Source organism: Talpa europaea (assembly GCF_964194135.1).
Source record: "Talpa europaea genome assembly, chromosome: 1".
NCBI lineage: Eukaryota > Metazoa > Chordata > Mammalia > Eulipotyphla > Talpidae > Talpa > Talpa europaea.
Window position 1 is genome coordinate 149,856,428 of NC_140073.1, and position 25,870 is coordinate 149,882,297.

The window sequence follows — 25,870 nt, forward strand, 5'->3', positions numbered from 1 at the left end:
GCGCCCCACTTACTGTCTTTTCAAAACAATTCCCTGGAGGGAGGCTTGCACCTCCACGGATGGTGAATGCTGTTTGAAGATCTGCTGAAACTGCCAGCAGAGGGCAGCACTTCATCTTTCCAGATCTTTGCAAGTGGGGATGCTTCCCACAGGCTCTAACGGGAGTGAACATTTTAATATTTATCATGGAGATGGAAACAAATAAGGCCAAGGGACTGGTCTGGATTAGGCCACGTCCTGTCTTTACTTCCCTCCTCATCTTGCCCATCACCTCGTCCCTCCCTCCTATTTACTCTGAGGCTTTTTGTGGGTGGCAGGACCCAAGGGTGCTAAATGTATTGTTAGTGTTAAGTAGCAAAAAAATCAACAGAGCATTTTATAGATTAACTTTGTTAAAGGATTCACGAGTCAAGCAGCATCCCATTCAGCAAGTAGAAAGGCATCATAGAGTTGTACAAAATGGAAGGTTTTTATAGTCAGCAAAGGGGAGGGGGAAAAAAAAGTATCAGGCAAGGACATGTTAGGGAAGAAAGGGGAAATCTCATGAGATTACTTCACAATGCTGACCAGGATATTTCAGATCGACTGAGTTAAAATTTGAATTTTTGGAAAGGCTAAAAATGCAATAAGATTAGGCATTAAGTGTTGGAGCTTAGTATAATGGATGACATTTTGGACCTGCTTTTTCTTTAACAATTGGTGCAAACTTTCTAATAGTGATTTGCTAGTAGACAGGCGGGGTCTGGATAACTCTGACAGGATGGTGTAGTTAAAATTAATGTTTGAACATTTTACCTTCTCTTTCCAAACCTCAATGCTCTACAATCACCTACCTCACCCCAAATTATCCAGCCTCTGTATTCCACACCCACTGTGTAACCGACCTTCTCTAGCAGCACCAAGCAAATACTAAAACTAACAAGTGTAACTGTCATTATTGAGAACTCACTTATGTTGTTGCCATCAACACTTTGCAGTAATTAGCATTCACACTTTAGAGTTTGCAAATGGCTTCCCTATAGTCACTCAACAAATGCTCATTGTCCACCTGATAAGCATCAGATGTCTTGATAGGTGTGGAGCACCTAACAACCGAGGGAAGTTGTTACAGGCACTTGTGGTCAAAGGAATTTCAAGCTAGTAAAGGATGCAAGCGTGTTCTCTCTCTCTCTCTGTTTCTGTCTCTCTGTCTCTGTCTCTGTCTCTCTCTCTCTCTCACACACACATACACACACAAACTTGTAATTAATATAATTCAGAGGATGGTGCCCACAGGCAAAGAAATGAACTCGGAGTTTTGAGGGATGTTACTGAAAGCTATCAAGTAAAGTTTTACTGAAGAGGAAGTGACAGTTGACCTGCGTTTTTAATAAAAGAGGATAGAAACTGTTACAGACAGAAATAAGAAGAATCTAAAGAAGCAAGGAGCTGAAATCATACAACACGGAGAGAGAAATGCAAGCAATTTAGTGTTCCAGTGGTAGTACAAATGTTGAGATGGAAAAAAATGCAGGAAAGACTCTAAGGGGATGAAGAGCAAGGGGTTAAGTTTCTGGGGAATCAGGTACCATCTACATGATCATTAACTCTATTTTACAAATAGGAAAAATGACCCACCTAAAGTAGAGGCAGAAATTTGCTGCGGGGCTATTTCTTTATCATTCAAACAGTCATGACTTTGGGTCATCTCAGATAAGCCTCAGGTGAAGGTGTGAAGGCCTGCAGAGTAGTGCCCTTTTTTGGGACAATCAGCATCACAAAGATGAAATTAACCCAGAAGACTCTTCAATTAGTAGAATGTAAGAGCATTCATTTGTTTCAGATTTATTAACTTTGAAAACCTTCCAGTGGCAGAAAAGTTGGAAAACTAGTATGCTTAGGTTTAAACATACACATATTTTAATCACAGCATCACATTTCTAAACATTTAATATATATCCCCTAAAACAGGCCAAAGTCATTCTTCTAAACAATCTCAGTTTAAAAAAAGTCAAGTAAGTAAATTAGGATTTTTTATTATTGTCTCCTACAGTAATGGAATCTCCTCCATTATCAAATCTGTCCAAGAGTCTCAATACTACATTCCTCACCTACACTCAGTCTGGTATCTAATCAAGGTCATGTATTAGTTTGGTTCTCACCGTTTCTTTTTTTTTTTTTTTAAATCTCTTAATCAGAAACACTTCCCAACCTCATTAAAAAAAAAAATATTTATTTATGCATACAAGAGCTGTGGTACAGGCCAGAGATGGGGAGCGGGGTGGTGAGAGGACTCACCAGAGACAGAATGGGGAACAGAACAGGCAGATTGACCAAAGTACACTGCTGAGGGGAGCAGTGGGCTGCGCCATGTGGGTTCCTCCCTGGCTGGCTTGGGATCGAACTTGTGCTGCAGAGGCTGTGGATAGCTTCATAGTGCGGTGCTTAACCCCTTGTGCCACCAGGGTGGCCCAAAACCTCATTGTTTTTTAAGATACTGAAGTTTTTCAGTGTCTATAACAGCTTTGTTTTCTAGAACACCCCTCAGTATTTATTTGTCTGTTCCTTTTTAACTAGATTGGAGTCAAATCTTGACATCTTTAGTAAGAAGATTATCTATTGCTGCCTTCTCAGAGAATCACTTGGCGCCTGATGTCAGCTTCTCTGCTGAGCACCTGATCCTGATCACACAGCTGAGGCTGTTTCTCTGCTCTAAAAGCACTATTGGTGGGGGGTGGGGAGAGGTTCGCGTGGGGGCCAAGGCAGCCATTGTAGAGTCTGTCTGCCACAGAATCAAACCATTTGATTAAATATAGGATGACTCTAATTTCTTCCAAAGGGTAGAAATATCTAACTTTGATCAATTTCTAAGTATATTTAACATTTTCTCTTGCAATCACAAGATCCTGCAAATCCTGCAAATTCCTCCCAAGAGGAAACTGAAAATTGAAAGGTCAAGTGAAGCCTCAAGTTCACATGGTCAGTGAGGGCAAATCTGGGACTCGAACCCTGGCTGGTGAGTCTCCATGTAGTGTTCTCTCTGGATGTATCAGCGGTAACCCAGCAGGTACTTCAGGGCAAGTGCAAACTATATGCATTTTCTATAAAGTTCATCAATTCAACACTAGATCTGGGGAGAGGAGCTTCAGAGTGAATATGACTCCTTTTATTCATGCTAGGCATCATTTGATAGACACCAAGTTCAATGCTGGGTAACACACATGAATGAAAAAAGACAAAAATAGTCATCACATACCAACTGGCACCCTCCCCTTTTGTTTGCTGATGTCAGATTAAAACAGCTTGCTTATACATTAATTATAGACATTATAGAATAAGATTAAGAGTAAATATGAATACCAACAAACTATTAAATCAGTTTGTGTCCCATATTTAAATTACAGTGAGGTTTTAGTCAAGAAGATGCAGATGGTTGTTCTTTTACAGCATATATTACCTATATATTACCTATATTATGTATGACATAAAACATACCGCATGCACCTATGGAATGAGTGTTCATGATAACTACTCTGCATGCATCTGTCTTTTTTTTAAAGAAAAGATCAAGGCCTCACTGGTGGCCTGGGGGTTAAGTCTCAGAGCTATTACTGCTAGGGCCTGAATTGGATCCCGGCCAGGGACCTGACCCACATGGTGCAGCAGACCTCTCCTGCCTCTCCTGCTGCTCCCCTTTAGCAGTGTATTTCAGTCAATCCCCTATTCTGACTCTGGTGAATCCTCTCACCCCTTGTAACTCTGGCCTACACCTACTTCTATGCATCAATCAATCAATCAATCAAAGAAAAGATAAAAATCATTATGGAAAGAGAATTTAGCATTTATTATACTGTGTTGTCTTAAAATTAAAGCCCCCCCATCTGTCTGTGAGGATTGCATCTTTACTGCACAAAGAAGACATCATTAGGGCCTCCCCAGTGGCGCAGCAGTTGAGCGCTGGGTTGCGAAGCTGCCTGCAGCCTCTGCAGCACCGGTTCAATCCCCGGCTGCTCCCCGGCCACTGGAGGAGGGTCCCACATGGCGCGCAGACCTCTCCTGCCGCCCGCTGCTCCCCTCAGCAGTGTACTTCGGTCCCTCTGCCTGCTCTGCTCCCCGCTCTGGCTCTGGTGAATTCTCTCACCCTCCCATGCTTCTGACTGGACCTAGTGCTTGTATAAACAGATAAATCTTTAAAAAACAAAAAAGACATCATTAGGTTTAATTTAATCTTTAAAAATTAACTCCTATGGAAAAATATGTGTGTAACTAATTATTACACTGACTGTATTGTAAAAAAAAGAACCTTATCTGTAGTGATAAGAACCTTATCTGTGTAGAAGCTCACATTCTTAATTTCCCCAAGTAACAACAATAAAATAGTAATCATTTAGTGAAAAAAAAAAAAAAACCCCACAATTCCCTAACTTCAAGAATATGAAAACGGATATCCAGAACATATTAGGCAGAACTCAGTTTGTTCTCTAGTTTGAAAAATCACTGAGAATGCTAAAGTAAATAACAGAAAAAAATTGGGAAAATATAAAGTAGCCTTCAGCTCAGTAATAGGAAATCTGTAGATGGATATATCAAAGAGAAAAAAAAAAATAGAAAAAATGAACAATTTAATTTTTGTTCAGTCTCACATCAAATGACATGCAAAGGGTACAAAGGTTAAATTAATCTATTATACCAAAATCTTTGGTTAAAACTAGTTTGAGCATCATCTCTGAGGGGTGAGGTTGACAAGCTGGGATGGGGGCGGGCACAGCCATTCATATTTTCTGAGGGGAAGCTGAGGGCTCTGCACATGAATAGCCTGGTGTGGCTCTCCTGGCCCATTCAAACACCCCATGCTCCGAACAGGGGACGTGTTTCCTGCTGCTGACCCCTCCTGGGAAGGACTGATAGGCCATGATGAGTTCTGGAACCAAAGGCATATGATAGCGTTTTGCTACGGTTCCTCGCCCTGGCTTAATGATGTAAGCAGGTGTCAAGGAATAAAGGCAAGGGACCATCTGTTTCTCATCTCCACCCAAAGAAGCAGGTTTAACTAGAGGAAATGGGTGCATGCTGTTGGATAAAGTATTTTTATTAGACCTGAGAGTAAAATTCTGGAATGTTTTTTGGAAGAGAATGCGAAATTTGCCACTGGAGGGCTTTAAAACCACAGCAGGTTCCCAAATTGGTGAGATGATACTCTGTAACTCTGCATGAAGGCGAGGGAAAGGAGGCATCGAAGAGTGTTCAGATATTTGTAAAAATCTGCAGGAGATTAAAAAAGACCCTTATAAAATGATCTTAATTATAACTTGCATTCTCTCACATTGCCACATGGGGGTGCTGTTGGCTTACTTTATTTCCCACCTTGGCTAAAGCTTTCAGTGTTTTCCCTGAAAACCGAACTGTATGTAACCATGTGGGGGACATTCAGATGTTTTTTATGTGTCTTGGAAGGCGGAGATCTGGATTAAAATCAGTTTTCCTAAAATTTATTTGGACTGCTTTCCACCATTTCCTTAGAAAATGAAACGCCCTTTTGGGATTGTTAATAGGAATCCAAACTTTGAATCACATCAGTGTCTTATGTTATGATCATGAAGTACCATCCTGATGAGCAGTTATTCAGACAGTCAGAAGAGGGAGGAGCCTGTGTTCTTCGAGAAATAAGAAGTGGTCAGACAATAGAAACTTGAAGGGCAGAGGTATTACCTCCTGTCCATTCTTCCTTAGCAGGCAGCTGAAAAGGGCAACAGGATGTTTACCTCTCTGTAAGCACTACCTACAGCCTCTTGTTTTCCTGTATTTCTGGGCATAAAGACAAAGTTGGCACTGTATAACTGAACAGAGCTTACTTGGCTGTGTGTGGTCAGAGAACCCATTCAAGGCTGAGGAAATCAGGTAAAACTACAAAGCTTAGGGTCTTAACTACCCCCAGCTGGGTTCAGTTGAGTTCCACTAATAACTACCCCTCTGCTCTGAGAGCTGCTGGGGGGAGAGAAGAGGCAAAAGTTAATGTGAAATGTCTGTTTTTCCTAGCAAGATTTTGATGATACAGACACTTTAGGAAAGAGTGTAACTTGCAGAGAGTTTGGGACTCTGAATATATACCAGGTTGTGGTGTGTGGATTTGGGCTTTAAAAGGTGTCCCAACAAGTCATGTTAAGAAGGGCTATATTTTGTGGTGTTTGCAAATGAAATGCTTTGTGAAGTTAACACTAAACTAGCCTGAGACTGTATTAATTCATCTCAGAAGGGTTTATCACTTTATCTAGAAGCTTTGGTGATAGGGTTTGGGGAGGGTTAGTGGGTGGAGAATTTGACGAGAGATACTTGTTCACAGATTCCCGGGGGTGGTTACTGGTGCATATAAAGAGGGCAGCTGTGAGCTATGGTGTTAAGTGATTGAGGTGCAGTAGTGATTCTTGGAGAAACAAGAGGAACACAAGGTGAATCAGCACAGGGCACAGGATGGAAGCTGCCTCCATCCAGAAGCTTTGCCCTATAGTCATGACCCTTGACCTGCCATTGCACTGTTGTTTCTTCTCCTTTTGCTATTTGAGACTAGGAAACCCCTCAACATTTGCCATTAGGCAACTGAGAAGGGGGGCATATGTTGCACTGCACATCCCAAATCTGATCTCATGACAGTTTCTCTCAGGGCAATATGTTCAGAAAGAACTGGAGCTTTCCCAGTGGGAATGTCTTGAGAGTTGGTTGATGTTTGTCAAAGGCATGGAGGTCACCGGCGTCACCAGGGGTCAGGGAACTTGAACAGGGGACATTATCTGGAGGTTATATTTCTGTTAACATACTAATTTTAGAGTGGATTATGCTTTGGTAAAGGGTAAAACCCTGGTCTTCTGGAATAATATAGAAAGATGGGATTCTTAATTTCTATAGTAAAACAAATATTAGCCATTGTGACCTTCTCAAATCATTTGACAGGATGTGTTTTTTTTTTAAGATTCACATAGGTTATTTTAGTGATTTTTCATAAGGTTTTGTTTACTAATGTTGAAAGGTTCCCATGACTGTTTTCAAAACTTAGAACAAATGAATGGTTTCCATCTTTGGAGGCCAAGTGTTTTCGGAACTTCTAAAATTTCATGGGAAGGAGGAAACTTTTCATTTAATTTGTAGCATTTTATTGAAGAGAATAAACATAAGAACAGACCATTTCTTTTCTGAATGGTATGTGTTTTGAACTGCCTGATAAGGCTTGAGACATAAGCTGTGGGGGTTCAAGTCCCAGGTGGAATATACTAATTTATGAAATGCATTGCTCATGATGTGGTTTTGTATGTAAATGTGCAGATGTGCAAAATCTCTGGATTTAATCCGAGCTCAATTATCCCCTTGCTGAGTTCCATGGACAACTTATTTAACCTCTCTGACTCAGGTACCTTATCTGAAAAATGGTAGTAATTAACATGAGCTGTAATTATAGTCCTAAAGAGTATAGGATAATGGTAATTTATGATAAAATGAATTTGAAGACATCATTGGTTTTGTTATCATTGCTCCATCCTCAAAGGACGATGAATAAATTACTTTTATTCCTCTCCAGCTAGAGACGACATTAAGTATATTGTAGGAGAAACTTGGCAAGTTGTATTCTGGGAAAAAAATGTAGCTTAACAAGTATGGACACCATTACTCTGATTTTAAGAGGCATGTTCTCATTTTTGAAGAATGAGTAAAGGAACTACTTTGTTTCAGGAAATAAAAGGTAGAAAGGAATATATTAATAATGCTGTATAATTTGAAATCAAGGGCCTATAAATAAAACTAACTAGTATATAAGATATTTTGACTTAATTATAATATACATGAGATAAAGTTCCTTGGCATTTTTTTTCACCATTGTGCCTACCATGTTCACTAAAGCATTTACTAATCATATTGAATAAAATTAGTTCTACTTACTGTCTAATGTAACTTAAAACAATGTATAAATATTGCAAACACATTGATAATACATCTTCATTCTCACCCTGGAGTTGCTAATGGTATTCATTTCTTTTTCAAAGCTGCTTTATTATCCACTTTTTTCTTCTACTTGGCAAGAATGCTTTGTCATGTAGAACAACGGCCAGTTGTGGAATCAATCCTATCTACCTTAAATCTTCCTGTCCATCACCAGCCAGCTTTGTTGTCTGGAGATGTGGAGATATTCACAGCTCCTTTCGCAAATACTGTTCCATGGAGACCTAGAGGAGATACTCCACAAAACTGCGAGCACCATATTTGACACACCCCGCGGTCCAGTGTTTCTCCAGATGTTCCCTTTGCTGTTTCAATCCCGCCACACACTCAATGTGTGCTGGGATCCATCAGGGGCGCTATTCACCTCCAGTGCTTCTCAGGATGTCACTGGAAATTCTAAAAGTCGTTTTATGGAATTTAGCAATAGCAATCTTACCCTTTTTAACCAAAGACATCTTTGGCAGATGCTAAAGTCTTGCTCATATTTAAAAGTCTGGATAAAAGTTCAATTCTCTTGCCTTGTAAGAGAGTACACATAAAGTACAGATTGTGGAGTTGTTTTCAGAGCTTTATTATATTAGCAAGAGGTTGCCATTTACTTATCACGTAAATTCAGCCCGGAAATGGTACCCTATGTGTGCAAAATAGGGGACTATTATCTGCACTGTTCTACTGGCAGTAATTGAATGTTTCTAGAATTCTATTGCTCACATTACCCTATTGATTTTTCTTGAGTTCAAAAAACTTCATGGTGGTCATAAATCTTTAAATGACAGAGATAACATCTTCTATTTTTAAAATGTTACCATAAGGACAGGATATATATTAATATTTAATTAATCCCATGTGATCAGATGATAATAGAGACGACTATTCCTATTTGATAATGTGAGCACTGAGGCAGCTCATAACATCCTGATGTCCCCTCCAGTGCAATTCTATTCCCTCCAAACTGGAAATGCACTCTTGACTGCCAAAATGTTGATTTGTTTTGTAATCCTGAACCCACACATTCACAAAAGTTTGTGTGTGGCAGTCAATAGAGGTCATCATCTCATCACTAGTATTGTGTAGTATTTCCACAATTAGATGTGCAGCCATCCATCCAAAGAACTCCTTTTAAGAATAGGATGTGGGGCCTCCCCTGGTGGGGCAATGGTTGAGTGCTGGGCTGTGAAGCTGCCCTCAGTCTCCGCAGCACTGGTTCGATCCCAGCCGCTGGGCGAGGGTCCCACATGGCACGCAGAGCTCTCCTGCCATGCCTGCTGCTCCCCTCAACAGTTTACTTCGTCAGTCTGCCTGTTCTGCTCCCTGCCTTGGCTCTGGTGAATTCTCTCACTCTCCTGCACTTCTGACTGTACCCAGTGTTTGTATAAATAAATAAATAAATAAATCTTTAAAAATATATATCACATTTAAAAAAAAAGAATAGGATGTAAATTATGGGACAATAGCTAAAGACACCACCATAGATCCAGCCACAACCATCTAAAAAGGTAGCTGGAACACAAGTGCTATAGGAATTTAGCACCTTTGTGAGCTTTGTACATTTTTACATTTGTGGCTGTATATTAGATGAGTAACAGACCCAAAACTCTAGTGTGTTTTCCTTAAAGTTTCATAGTCACACTAATCCAGCATGGCTGCTCCTGGCTGGCAGGCAGCTCTTGATTGTTGGATAGACCCAACAATCTCCTGAGAGCAGTTGACTCTACTATAGAATCTGTTCTTTCAGCTTGACAGGCAAAAGGTGGTGGGAAAGAGGGAGCTTCACTTAAGAAAGACTTTTATCAGTTTGCTCTGAGACTCAGTCACAATGCGGGTACAGCCCTTTGCACCTGCAAGGCAGTAAGTCCTTAATAAATGATCACTATGGACATAACTGTCTAAGTGATGGCAGCCATCGTGCCTCAAAGCAGAGGGATGGGGCCTCCCCTGGTGGCGCAGCGGCTGAGCGCTGGGTTGTGAGGCTGCCCGCAGCCTCTGCAGCGCCGGTTCGATCCCCGACCACCGGCGAGGATGCCACCAAAAAAAAAAAAAAAAAAAAAAAAAGCAGAGGGATGACCCCAGAAGTGTCCAACACCTTAGGATTTGCTGATGTGTTACTGCATTTAGGAAGAAGCAGAGATTTTTGTGGATTCTGGAGTTAGACCTGGCTATTTATTCCCTTTCTAGGATGTGTCTTTGGGCAAGTAATTTCCATGATGAGCCTCAATTATTTGATCTGTGAAAGAGAAAAAGAAAAGGAACATTTAATGGTCACTTGTTATTTTCCAGGAACAGGGATAGATACTTCATATGAAATATTTATAGTGTTATGGTCACACAACTACCCCAAGACCAGAGCCACTTGTATAAGATTAAAAATGGGGGTGGGTTTCATTCACCTGAGGGTAGAGTATAGCCCCACATGCTCCCTTGGTCAATGACTTTGGATGGGTTTCTTACAAACTTCAGTCGTGCATGTGTGAAATGGGCATCACAATATTGACCTTTAGGCTTTACTTTTTTTTTTTTAATTAGCACACAGCAAATTTATTAAGGAAAGGTAAAAAAAGGAAAGAAAGCCACATGCTTAGACACAACTGGGCAGAGAATTACCATGTAACTCACTATAAATGTCATCTTCGGCACACAATTACCATGACGATGGAGGGGAAGTGTCATCTAGTCCCCACTTTCTTTGGCTGCTTTTTTTAAAAGATTTATTTATGCATGCATGCAAGAACTAGGGTACAGCCCAGAGGGGTAGGGTGGAGGGTCAGAGGATCCACCAGAGACAGAGTGGGGAGCAGAACAGGCAGACTGACTGAAATACACTGCTGAGGGGAGCATCAGGTGAGACAGGAAAGGTCTGCTGTGCCGTGTGGGTAGCTTCCTGGCCAGCTGGGGATCGAACTCATGCTGAGGCTGTGGATAGCTTCACAGTGCTGTGCTTAACCCCTTGTGCCACCAGGGAGGCCCATTTCTTTGGATACTTTTTGAAAAAGACAAATGAGGGAGTCATGGCCAAGGTGTCTGGAGCTTGGTACCATCATGGCCAATTTAGAAAACCAGTTATGTTGATCTCATTTAATTAATTAATTAATTAATTTATTTATTTATTTTTGTGAGACACTTGATGGCGACCAGGGAACCAACCAGCGCTGCAGAGGCTGCGGGCAGCCTCACAGCCCAGCGCTCAACTGCTGCATCACCAGGGGAGGCCCAGGTTGATCTCATTTTAAAACATTCATTAAATACTGATATTGAGGAAAATATTGCAAAAAAATGAACTTATTAAAACTATCATCCTTTCGTTGTTTCCCATCATTGGCTTGAGTATGGCCACAAGAAATGATATGATCTTTCATGACTAGCATGTGAATTTTCCTACTAGAATGCAACAAATGCATTTAGAACTATCTTTATGTTGGCTGGTAGGGAGACCCATGGTAAAAGCAGTTGAAATGAGGAAGAACAGTTAGAAGTAACAGTGGAATTCTATTTGAACCCTTCTGGTAGCTATGAGCTATTATAATACCCTTATATCCTGTTGCTTCTCTCCTGTCCCTCTGATTTTTATTTTTCTCCCACCTGCATTTTATTCCTGAGTGGTTCCTAGGTCTGCATCTTGGTAAGAAATGGGAAACAAAATTTGACATTATAGTTTTTATGAAAGCAGGGATGTTTGAAGTTGCATGGGTCACTTTATAAACTCTTAGAAACTGGTTCCAGAAAAGAACATCAAAAAGGAGTACTCAATTTTCACAGCTACTAGGCATATGCCATATCTTTGTATACCTAGTAATCTTTTCTTTTTTTTTTTTCACTTGGGTACCATTAACATCTAACAACCTTCACTGAGAAAATCATTGTTCAATTTGAGTCAGGAATGGTGTGAGCCTCCACAAGCTGGAAAGAGCCCAGACGTTTTGTAAGGGAGTTGTAGGCAATGAGATCATGAAACCAGATGTGGCCATAAGGTCCACATATTTCTACGTAACTTAGCAACCTTGGCTGTGTAGACATAATACTCTTGACAGGGGAGTCCTTTGACATTCTAGGTAGATTAATGGTATGCTGGAAACTGTTCTCTAGGAACACACATCGTGTTCCCTGAGTCCTCTCTTCCTGCCACTATTCCCAGCAGCATCCTTCTGTTGACTTTCTCTTGATTCTCTGAATTGCCCTATTGAGGGTGGAGACTAGTGGTCTGGGATAGAGGCACAGGGACAATCCTGGAATGATGTCCAGCCAGGGCTTCCTTGCCTTAGATCTTAGCAAAGTGTGAGCACAACCTTATCCTCACGCAGGGAAGTAAATGGCATTGTGGCTAAGAGGTGGTTCTTTAAACAGTGGGCTCACAGAGCCATTTTCTATAGTAACTTCAATTAAGCACTTGCTGAAAAGTATAAGTTTGCAACGACTCTAGAGTCTTTCTGAGCATTGCTTTAGAAAAGCCATTTTTCTATTCTTTATTTTTGGAGGGAACACTCAACACTGTACATGATTCAAGGCTACAGTTACAAGCTTTTCAGATGTGGTTACCCTACCTTGCCTACCATCAATGCAAACATAATCCTTCACGATGGTCTATATTTTCTAAACTAGATGTCATATTCAGTGTTTATAACATCAGTTACAATTTAATACAAAATTGCTTCTGCTTTGCAAACTTGAACAAACTACATCAAATTGCCCTTTTGAGAAGTGGGTTAACAATGAAAAGCCTTCAACAGTGAAGATTAGATTTCATCACTACTCCAGGCAGGAACAGAAGCCTGAATGGGGTTTCTCTGTGGTTGTGTCTTACACCAGGCGTGTCTGCCAGCCACCAGTTAGCAGATTCCCTGGCACCTTGCTTTAGGGTTCTCTGAGGGGTGTCTCTTTGAGCAGTAAGTAGACAAATGCTTTAAAGCAAAGGAGGGGCCTACCTCTGATCTGTTGGCTGTATAGATCATAAGGCACAAGGAACCGCTCCGAAGCTGATGTGGGGTTTATTATAGATGTTGGTTCGTTTCTGCCTTTCCATGCTGAGCCCATGAAGATTTGAATGAATTTGGCTAATGGGAAAATGGCCAGCCTCTTTGGACCAAGTCTAATTCTAATAGGAGTCCTACTAGTTTATGAGCATTACAAGGTTTTATTGTGATTATCTGATCTAAATGTTGATTTTTGAATTAGGATGAAAAGCTCAAAGCTTTAAGTCAATGTGGCTCTGACTTGGGGTCACAGTATGGGAGGGAAATTGTTTAGATACTGCAAGGAGGGAGGTAGGCACTGACCTTGATGCCTGCAGCTACCTGGCAGACTCTGGAAATGAGTACTTTCTCACATTGATAGAATCATCAGTACAGAAAATATTTTTTCTACTATATGAAAATTTCATTACCAGTGAAATGAAAAATGGCCACTGGCATTTTGCTCAAGTGTTGACTTACAAAGGGGACCAGATTGAACTTGAAAAACAAGCCTGTTTAAGAGGGCAAATGAAAATCAGTTCCAGCTGAAGGTTTTTGTGTTTGATTTTTCAAGAGATGCCAAAATCATAGCCCTCCACCCCAACCCCATCGTTTTGTTTCTCTCTTTTCCTTAATGTGTGATCTATTGTTATTGTGGTTTTTTGCATGGACTCAAAATTTTTGAATATTGTGCAGTTTATGCTAAACACACCTGTGAGCCTGATGGAGTCCTCTCTTTCACACTCCTTGACCTCTGGTCCTCCCTGCCCCGAGGCCCAGGCTTTTGAAGGTACTTGCCCAGAGCTAGCCACCAACACATCTGGCCTCCGGACAGGGTCTTCTTGATCGCCAGAGAGAGAGAGAGTGCTCTCCTTCTCTAACAGAATTGTGCTCATATTGGGCAATACATTCTAGAAGGAAAAAAATATATGTATTACATGCATATTTTACATGTGCTTTCTCAGCTCAATTCCAAGTTACAAGAACTGAAAGTGATTTTTAGCTGTTCCAATGATTACTATTAATGTCTGTTCCTTGAGGGATTAGCACAATCTGCTTGACTACGAACCTCCCTCTTTTGCCAGATAAAGCAAATGTTTACTGAGATGTGACTCTCCTTAATTTATCTGTGGTCAAGTCCACATGTACTGTGAAAAACCAATATTTTATAACAAAATTAAACTTGATATTAAATTAATGCTAATACAAGCGATTAAGAGAATATACTTCGTGGAAGACATCAATACCTTTGTTGTAATTGAATTTTATCTTGTAATACTGTTTGTTCCTTCAGGGATTGTCTCTTTATGGCTTTCTACTTACAAACTTCTTGCTCACTTAAAAGCATATTAATTCTGAAACCTGCTCAGAGGTTTTTTCTTTATCACAAATAATTAGTTCAATCAATTAACAGCTGAAATCATATCTCGAGTCATTAGTTTTAATTGCTGAGAAATATGTTGTTTTCTTTACTAGGAAAAATGTATCATACTTTTTCTCTAGCCTCTTTATTTTCCAAGGGTAAAAGGCTTTATAATCATAATGTAGTAAAAAGGCAACATGTGTGTGTGTGTATGTGTATGTATGAGTGTGTATGACACCTTGATTATATGGCTCCACTTATATGCCTGTAGACTTACACCTGATATTTCTTATATTGGAACATGAATCAGCTTTTATTTGAAAAGTTTCAATTTTCATTTTGATTTGTGAATGTCATATGCATATCCTATATTATTTATGCTTTTATATCCTTTATAACTTTATGCAAATTTTAATGCAGTAAAACTTTAAGGCAATTTCAGACATAAATTGTATCACAAATAAGCTCTCATGCCATATTATCATTATTTCCAAGGTCATTGCATTTTTCTTTCCTTAGATAGTGGTATTCACTTATGTGCTTTGTACAAATATATAAAGGAGCATATACCACGCCACTCACACCTGGATGGATGGATGGTGCTTTTTTGGATGGATGGGTTTCCTTTGTATGATTGATGGAAGTCCAGAGAGGATGTACTAAATCTCATACAATTGCCAATTTGTCTTTTGCATTTGTTCAGGAGAAGCAAAGTTAACACCCTATTTTGACAACTTGCTTTTGCATTTAGCAATGGGCTGGTAATATAAATATGTGATGTACTTTAAATGTTTAAAACCATTTTTCTAGGCATTGAAATTTGATTCTTCTCTAAAATTATTGTATAGCAAACATTTGCAAATGTATCTTTTGATGCAATTAACAACTACTTTGAAGGTGGTAGAGGAACCATCTCTGGTCCTCTTCCTTTAATGCAGCTTTTTTCTTAGGCTTTCTTCCAGTACAACTCCTCAAACTTATTTCTCCTAACACAACTCATTGACTCAGTCAACAGAAACTAACACCTCACCATACAGGAAAAAAATACTTAGGAAATGAATCTGTGTGGGAGATCACTAATTTTGTTACCATGAAACTGAGGGGAAAAAAGTATTTATTGAAATGAATTGTGGTTCATGAAATACAAATAAAAATATCTTCAGAGGGACTTTCTTGGTGAATTAGTGAGAGTGGCTAAAGTAATCATAGAGCTTGGAAATGAGATGACATGAAACTTAATAGAAAGATCCAAATCTTCTTGTTCTTGCAAATATTATTATTCACCATTTGGACACATACCCTATCAGGGTGTCCATCCATTAAATGTTTAGTAACAAATTCTTTGAAAAGAAAGTCAAGAGGGAGGTCAATGAAGAGCAGAGAACTACCTTTGCAGTTCAACCTCAGGATATTTAAGGTCACCTAGTGGAAATATTCAAGGACATTTTGAGTGTATCCTTGTGCAAGGAAACTGAATTATCCATAGAAGGTCTATGCTGGAGGAATGCTGTTCTGTGGTTTTATTCCCTTCCACACCCAGAAAGGAATCCTACTGTGTGATCTTGACTTTCTCGTTAGAAAAAAAGTGATGACAGATTTTGTGGGGCTTGTGAAGCAGGTGGAGGGTCTACCAGTATCTTGCCCAGTGAGAAGAAAGGCTACATTTGTTCTGCCCTTGACCATGATAGCAATGCAGATGAGAGGATGGTGAGGATAATGGCAAATACATTAAATAAGGTCAAATATAACAAATAAGGTCAAAGTTTTACCTATCCACCAGAATTTTGATAGTCTATAAATACGCCTTCTAATCTTTCAAACTTTCGGCAGCAAACTGCGTCTCCCTCCCCCACCATTTAATCTAGAACCATTCCCATGTTACTGGCTCTGTGAATGATAATGATAATTTTGCATGTGTTTCCCTGCTATGAGACAATCTGGTGATGGAGACTTTAGCATTTGGTATGTTTAGTCTTGCAATCCAATCCCACTTCTACCTTCTATTAGGAATATAATGCTGACATATTACTTAACCTTGTCAAATCTCAATTTATCATCTTAAAAAAATAAGGTATATATGTATAGGCTTACCAAGCTCCAAAGGGATTGGCATATGTTGACAGCCCATAGCGTCTAGAACGTGGTTTATGAGCAATAAATCATGATTGCTGTTATTAATATATTGTTTACATTGTTACAATTTTTACTTAGATTGTGATAATCCTTCACTCCAAAGACATATGATTAAAGTGTAATAAAGCTTGCCAACTTATTTTAGAGCTTTTATGAAATTGTTCAGGAATGTTTTGAGATTATTTCTTAAGATATATTTTATTAACTTTAGGCTACCATTTTTTTCAGTGACATTATTTACACATCTGTTCCTTCCTTTTGTACATGTGTGTGCATAGACATACATCAAGTATTTATATGTGTTCATGGTGAATGTGCATGAGATAGTCTTCCAGACAGCCTCAGAACAGACTTTTATTTTCTTTTAATAAAATAAAAAGATTTTTTAAAAACATAGCTGTTAAATATTTTCCTAAGGAACACTTAGTAACACTTGTACAACTCTGATAAAATTTACTGTACGTGGAAGACTCCATTTAAGGCAGGAAAATGAAACATTATTTTTTTTTAATAGGGGTGAAGGGGGGGAAACTATGTGTTTACATTAGTATGTTAATCTGGATTTATGTTTCAAGAAGATAATGATGACACCAGGATGAGGAGAAGATGGGTTTTTGTTATTTAGGTATTACTTTCTTTAAGAGCAATTTGATATGCATATTTAATGTTGACGTTTTCACACTGCCTTCCACCTCCTAAGATGAAAATATAGTATAGAATTACTTATAGAATTTAAAATATGACTTAGCTATTATGAGTGATTAAAATATCTGATTGAACAACTGATTAAATATTTAAAATAAATAAAGGTATATGCTCACCTCATGAAAAATTAAAGAGTAAATTTTTTCTTTCATTGGTTTGCTTTTTCTATCATTTCTCTAATTAAAAGGTTTTCCTTCCTAAGCAAAATACTTTAGCAAGGAGAATTATAAGCAAGTTAGGTATAAAATAAAGAGTCCCATATAAACATGAAACTTTGAAAAAAGGCCAAACTTTACTAAAAAGGCCATTTTTAAAGGATAAGAAATATAAAGAATGTTGAAAAATTATTTTGATTATATTTTAGATACATCTGTCTAAAAAGTATAAATGACTAATTATACTCTGTCCAACATTGGAAATTTATTCATGATAAATAAACTCTAATACCCCAATTTTATACAAAAATGTGAATTTTTTATAAATGAGATAAAACTACCACCTCATTAGAACAAAAATATTTAGGTTCGGCATCCACTGTCCTGTTATTAGACATTTATGAAATATTCAAACTTCTTCTACTCACTATAAATCAAAGTAAATGTTGAAATCAAAGAATTATTTTAGCCATGAAGTTTACACAGTTGTTTTGTGTGTTGGCCTGCTTGCTTATTTCTTTTGGTAATATAACTCAAGTGCTGTATGACAACCCTCCACTGCTTGTGGGAATAAAAAATGGTTTAACTTTTTTAGAAGACAAATAGGCTATATCTGTATAAAGAAACTTAAAATGTTCTTACCCTTTGACTTGGGAATTGCAGTTTGAGTGACTTTCTAAAGGAAAAAAAATCATAAAGTATTGAAACACTTTTTACAGCATTTTAAAAATGAAATCTAATCACATGATTGTAAAATAGGTAAAGGTTTTCATAATGAAAAATTTGATTTTATTGTCATGTTTTGAAAAAATATACTGTAATAATGAGTAATATGCAAGAATACCAATTTTTATATCTAGTATACTCTCAGTTCGGAGAAATTCTTCTTCTTTAGAGCCAGATTAAAGCTTGTACTTCTCGGGCCTCCCCGGTGGCGCAGCGGTTGAGCGCTGGGTTGCGAGGCTGCCCGCGGCCTCTGCGGCGCCGGTTCGATCCCCGGCTGCTCCCCGGCCACCAGAGGAGGGTCCCACATGGCGCGCAGACCTCTCCTGCCGCCCGCTGCTCCCCTCAGCAGTGTACCTCGGTCCTTCTGCCTGCTCTGCTCCCTGCTCTGGCTCTGGTGAATTCTCTCACCCTCCCGCGCTTCTGACTGTACCCAGTGCTTGTATAAACAAAAAACAAAACAAACAGACCAGCAAACAAATAAATAAAAGCATGCCTCTATACAAAAAAAAAAAAAAAAAAAAAAAAAAAAAAAAAGCTTGTACTTCTCAAACTGGAGTTGATGATTTCTCATAAAATGAACTTTTGGGTTTGGAGAAGCTGACATGGAAAACACAACATGAAAATCATAGATATATTTTCCCCTTGATCATCTGTAAGTTATTGGCGTTGGGTCTATTATTTAAGGAATTAACCTTTATTTATAAGTCTGAACACTCATAGCTGAACTTAATTGCAAGGTCAACACGACACATAATCAAGAGTGTTTCCTGTCTGCTAAATCCTTGACAAATTACTATTTTTCACATGTACAAAACAAAAATGAAATCAATGGAGATGTGAATGCTTGTCTAAGTTTCCTTCTGGCATCATTTTTAATCCTGAAATTTTCCAAGTGCTTATTTCAGGTTTTATTTTCTTATATATGATTAACATTTTTTAGAAAATTAAAAATTTTAAATAAATATATGGAGATTTTTTTATTATAATATGCTGTTATTATTCCTTTGTTCTTTGGATAGAATATACTGAGTATCAGGGAGTACTTAGTTTTATTTCCTAGAGAAAGCAATTATTATGCTCTTCGTGATGATTGAACAATCAGCAGATAAGATCATTAATAATGTGTGGAACTTCACAAATTATCCCTTTTAAGCTTCACTTCACTGCCCCATACAACCACATCAAGTATGCATAAAGGCACATTATACATAGATTATGTATAATATGCATAATATATATGAATAGATACCACAATATGTACAAATACACTGACTATGCATATATAAGTTATGTACCAATATTATCATTGTATGTAGGAAGACTTACAAGTTCAGAGAACTACATGAATTGTGAATGTCACACAATAATCAAATCACTGAAGTTGATCAAGTCGTTCTGCACTTTCTATGGAACCATGTTGCTTCCATCTAAGGAAAGATGCAGTTACAAGTTGCATTTAGAAAGAATAAGTTCCCTTCATGTGATTTTTAACACTAGGTCTGTTTTTCAATTGAGAGTAGTTTTAAATTTACAGAAGTCTGCAAAGTGAGCACAGAGTCCTGGTTATCTCCCACCAGTCTGCCCTTTGGGCTGCCCTTTGGGCTGCCCTTTGGGCTGCCCTTTGGGCTGCCCTTTGGACTTTGGAACTTTTGTCTCAACTAATGAATGAATATTGATACTTTATTATTAAAGCCCATACTTTATTTGGACTTCCTAGTTATCTATTTGTTCCAGCATCCCTTCCAGGGTGCCACATTAATTAATCCTAATCATGGTGTCTCCTTCCTAAATTGTGATAGTCTCTCCAACTTGCCCTATTTTGGATGACCTTAACACTTTGGGAGGTTACAGACCTGGTATTTTTTATTTTTATTTATTTTTTTAGGAGAAAAAACATGTAGAAGTTTAATGATATCTTGTATACCCCCTGTGTGACCTGGTATTTTTTAGAATGTTTCTCAGTTTGGCTTTGCTTGATGTTTTACTTGTGATTATGTTGGAGTTATGGCTTTGGGGGGAGGTTGATTACACACATCAAGTGGCATCCTTATCACATAATATCAAGGGTACATCCTATCAGTATCACTTAACACTGTTGATCCTCTAGTGAAGGCAGTGTTTTCAGGTTTCCCCACTGTAAAATTATTCTTACCCCCCCACCTCCTTTCTATACTACATTGTTTGAAAAGATGTCACTGTTTATAGCCTACACTTAAAAGGTGGAGATTTATGTCTCACCTCCTGGATAGGGGGCTTCATTTGATTTCATATCCATGAAATTGTTTGCCAAGAATATATACTGTCTCTGAATCAAGTTAATATGAAAATTTTGTGCTATGGACTGTGTTCACATTAATTGAATAATGACCTTATGATTGTCTCCCAATGTATACCTATATATATGTTTCTTTCTTTCATGGTGCATATAATACTCGCATTTGGATTAAAGATAAGAAACAAGGCAATTTGATGAAAGAGCTGTACTAGCAGGGTTTATTTACTGGGCTTAGCTTCAAGTTGGTTATAAATGGACTCGCGGAGTTCTTTCAAGTGAAATGGGATTTTACAGTTAAATTTAAACCAATTATATGAAGAATTTGATAAAGCAAAAATTAGGAAACTCATAATCTTTTTTATGATAGTATTATTAACACAATTCATGTAATTGCTGACTATGCTATTTGTTATACCCAAATTAATGACTTGAAGCATAGCATTTTCTGGTCAGAGTGAAATGCAATTTATAGACACATTTTAGGGGGAGAATTTAGCCTTGTAAATGACCATAGTGCTAATATTGGAGTTCAATTTTGCAGAATTTAAATTAAGGGCACATACCAGAAAGAAATAATAGAAAACACCTACCTTTTTATGTAGTTGTATGTGTACAAATGTGCATGTATATATGTAAGCATGCATGTGTGTATTATTTTCTTTTTTTTTTTTATGTGTGTATTATTTTCTATTGAATTAGCGCTGTTTTATAACATAAGTTTTAGGTGCACAATTTCATATTCAGGCAACTGTATATATTGCAATATGATCATAACCAAAAACGTAGGTTCCATCTACCACCATAAAATTGACCCCCTTTACCTGTTTTACCTGCCTCTTTCTCATAACTACCTTTTGTAGTTAGAATCACAGTGCTGGTTTTTGTTTTATTTCGTTTGCTTGCTTTGCTTCTTTATCTCCCACTTATAAGTGAATATCCTTATCATAGGATATTTGTCTTTCTTGTATCTGATTTATTTCACTTAACATAATGTCCTCAAGGTTGATTCACATCACAAATGGCAAGATTTCATTTATTTTATTTCATATCTGAGTAATATTCATTGTGTGTATATGTGTGTATATGTATATATATATATGTGTGTGTGTATATGTATATGTATACACATCACATCTTTATCCACTCATCTGTGGATGGGCTCTTAGATTGTTTCTATATCTTGGCCACTGTAAATATGCTGCAATAAACATGATGGTGCACATATATTTTTAAATTAGGCAAAACACATGCTATTTGAAAGTAAATAAGGAGAATAGATTTGGTTCCCCACAAATGAAACAAATTCCCCAGTCATTAATTTTATCTTAACATTGTAATAATTCTCTTGGGTATTTTAAACAAGAAGAAAAAGGATTGGACCTCTCCTGCCGCCCGCTGCTCCCCTCAGCAGTGTACTTCGGTCCTTCTGCCTGCTCTGCTCCCCGCTCTGGCTCTGGTGAATTCTCTCACCCTCCCGCGCTTCTGACTGTACCCAGTGCATGTGTAAACAGAACAAACAAACAAAACAAATAAATAAAGAAATAAGCATGCCTCTATAAAATAATAATCAAAAAAAAAAAAAAGAAAAAGGATTGTTAGATTTAACATGAAGATTCTATATCAGGCTTGACATTTTGTAAAAGTGTTTAAAATATATTTTTGTTTGGAATCGGGCATGTTCCAACAACCTATATTTGAATCATCTAATATCTAGGCCTCATTGGGCAATGTTTTCTTGTGGAACTTAGACTACTATATACCTGTGCACCAAATAAAGCTAGTTTACTATGTTAGTTAATAGTTTACTACTTTGGAAGATGGTCTAGAAAGGGTTTGGTTTTCTTCTATTAATGTTTTAAACCATTATATCAATCAAGTACATATATGGTTATTTTTAATAAAAATTTTTATGTAAATAAATATAATAATATGAAAAGGCTGTGAAAACACTATAATACTTTGATCCTAAACTTGCATTCTTCATATTTCAAAGGCTAGATTGTTCTTAATAAACTGACATACTTATGTAGCATAAAGCTCTAATTAACAGAAATCTATTTATTAAAAGTAGTACATTTATACATTCATAAAATATAATAACAGCTATGACATACATTGGGGGCACTGTTGTCAGAGCCATCCAGGTAATTTATTATTTTCTAATTTATTATTTTCTAGTCATGCGTACTGATTTCTATAAATAAACTTTCTATTAGTATTAAAGGAAATTTAGTCCTAACTGATGTGATGTTTCTGTGGACAAGTAAATAAACGCAAGTATCAACTTGGTGCTATAAGAAATGTTGTATCTTTGAAAAGATTAGAGATTTTGTGATTTCATTAAAATGTGTAATATCCAGTGAGATTTTGCTAAGAAAACATTTTTTGTAGAGTTTTTCTGAGATATAGCAAAAACTTTTCAATGACATTGGCTCCATTCATTCATAAAACTTTCGCTGGGAGTTGACTGACTCTATTCTGCATATTTGGCAGTGATATGGATGAGAATTGGAGTCAGTGCTCTGGAAATTCTGTTGCGAATTCCATTTATAGCAGTGTACAGTTGCTCAATAAATTTTGCTTACTTTTCTACCAAAATAGAGTTACAGTATTTTTATTACATAGATTACCAAGTTATAAAATATCATAAATCTTTTGAAAAGCTTCTGAGTCCTTTTGGCAATCTCTTGTTGAAACAAAATCCTACTGGATAGAGTAACTCAACAAACACCTAAATATGATTTCAAAAGTGACTAGCCATGGTCAAGGGACCAGGGGCTAGAAAATACCAAAGGATGAAATAAAACACAGCCTAGTCTTTTAAGGAACTTTAAATCAAGTTATGTACTTATAAAATATTTATCTAAGAGTATCATCTTTGGACTCTGGGTTCAAGCCTTTGATTTATTTAATAAGCACTTCTAGTTCTCTCACAAAGTCAGAAGTATAATTGTACTTTTTAGTAATATTTGGAAATGATAGTGTATGCAACAGTAACCACTATTTAAATATCTAAATAATATTCAACGTATAAAGTATGCTATACATATATATATATACACACACACACACACCCCATATGTAGTATACATACTATACCTTGAGTATAGAATACATACCTCAAGTCAGACAGACCTGAGTTTGATAGAAGTTACATCACAGCTAATAAACCATGGCATTTATCTAGTTTCTGAAACTTTCTGAGACTCAGCTTTCTACCTTGTATTATGTGGATAAATCCTAACTGTTAATGTCCCTGGGAGAATTTAATGTAACATGTAACAAATGTTTTGCACATTCTTGGCAGAGAACAGGTATGAGCAATTGCTAGGTATTTGTCAGAATAAAAAGCCTTAGACAATGCTTTACTGTGTTTAAAAATGACTTTACCTTTATTATCCAATTTAATTTTATACTTACCTCTGAAACTGAGATATCATTAATTCAGTTATTCAGATAAAGAAACAAGAAGTGCAGTGAGTAGAGGAAATTGGACACATCCAAGTTTTGGACTTTTGTATTCTAGTTCTAGGTACACCACTCTATAAAGAATTAGGAATGGTGAGAATTTGATCACACCTTATTCACACCAAAACCTACCTGCCTGACTTTGGGCAGGATATATAAAATCTTGAAATCTTAACTTCTTCATCTATGTTAAGGGCATGGTTCTAGTTTCTTTTCTCAGTCCTTCCTGTCCTGCTTACACACTGAGAGTCAGAATACAGAGCCATTGATGGAGACACAGCGCTGCACATGAACTCTTGGATTCAAATCCTATCTCTGCCATTTGTTGGCTCTGTAACTTTAAGCAAGTTACTGAATGTTCTTAAGGCTTATCTTACACATAACAATGGGTTAATAAATAGTAATTACTCAGAACTTCATTATGAGAATAAATGAATTAAATTTTACAAAGTACTTAGAGCAGGTTTAGTAGAGAGGAAGCAAGCACATTTGGTCTGATTACTATCCTTAAGTTTTAACATCAAATTTAGTGATTCCAGGTGAGCTACTTTATCCCTTCAACTCATAGAATAGACTTGCCTAAACAATTAAGTGGAACTTCCCATCTGCTTCTTGATCCAATCAAATTGCTGTCCTTGTGTGAAAGGTTCAATAAACTGGTTCTGTTTTAAAGAACAGTTACTGGTGGACATGGCCACATATACCCAGTAGCAGTGTTCGTCTGTCCAGAAATAAATATTTCTATCAACATAAAATCAACACTGAATCTACTCCTGGTACCCCTTTTACTTATGTAAAATGTATAGCAAAAACTTTCTTGCAAAAAAATTATTTAAGTATTTAAATGAGAGTTAAAGAATCACACTGAAATTCATTTTGATAGAAGCATTACTACGCCTACCTTCTATATACTATTTATAAGCAAACCCAAACCCAAGTTTTATTTCAAGAGTGAAAATGTTCATCAAAATCTTTGAAACACCACATATGCATATTAGATTTCACTGAAAAGTAATTCAGATAATTGAACAGACATATTGGCACGTATAAGACAGTGGAGTCAACTTAAAAGTAATAGACAAATATTTGAAAAATAGCTTAAAAACAGTTAAGAAGGGTTTCATTTCTATGTCACAACACTTTAGAACATTCTGGAAAAATATTCATGCCCCCAAGTTAATGTTTAATAACAATGTTTACTATTTAAGTACAACGTCTATGTGGAGTTCATACTTTGCTCTATAAGAATTACAAAGATATAGAAACAACTGAGTTTATGAAACGATTGCTAGCACAGTGCAGAAATATTTTGCTTTCATTCCATTTTTTTTCCTTCTGTATTCACTCTTTCTTTTTTGCTAGGTGGCATGCATGCAGTGGTTTCATGGAGACCATACAATGCTTGAGATGATTGAGAAAAAGCGTTGCTTGTGCAAGGAAATAAAGGCTAGACAGAAAACGGAAAAGAGCCTTTGCAAACAGGATAGCATGCCTATCCTACCCAGCTGGAAGAAGAACGCAGGTGCAAAGAAATACAGCCCTCCTCCATATTCTAAACAGCAAACGGTATTCTGGGATACGGCCATATGACTGTACGCGATGGCGCCAGCGCCACACCACTAAACAGCAAGAGGGAGTTCGACTCGGTCACATGATAAGTAACTGTTACATATCTTCTCTATCGGAGTGAAATGCCAGCACTTCCCTGGAAAACCCTGGGAAGCTGTGCCTACCATGGCAAGTTCAAGATAAAATGTTTATTTCCTTGCAATGAAGGCACACTTATTTATCCCGGATTATTTTGAATCCAGAAGATATTAAGATGTAAATATTTTACTAGTTTATGGGTGACACCTGAAATAATACACATTATACGTATATAAATTACAGAAATATCAAGAGTTTTACTATATGATATAATTTCGGTATTAACTGGTTTGTTACCTTTTATATGTAATCCCTTGATGCCTTTTATTATTAATTTTTCCATTTAAAATGCTTTTTTTTTTCCCCTGCCCACATTCGGCTTCTGTGCAAAAACTCACAGCTATAAATCATGTTCAATCACATAATATATGATCTGGTGCTAGTACTGTAGAAGTTGAATATCATATTCATTAAGTGCATCTGTGGCTTT

General features: G+C 37.3%; 1 protein-coding gene across 1 annotated transcript in view; it reads left to right on the forward strand.

Moving 5' to 3' along the window:
• Positions 1–25,323, forward strand: part of NYAP2 (neuronal tyrosine-phosphorylated phosphoinositide-3-kinase adaptor 2) — a gene marked incomplete at both ends in the record, with an annotated part of 236,682 nt that extends 211,359 nt beyond the window's left edge. The window contains one exon of the mRNA XM_084239825.1: positions 25,096–25,323. Coding sequence (XP_084095951.1) covers positions 25,096–25,323 — 228 coding nt within the window. The remainder of the gene's footprint in view (positions 1–25,095) is intronic.
• Positions 25,324–25,870: the final 547 nt, after the last annotated feature.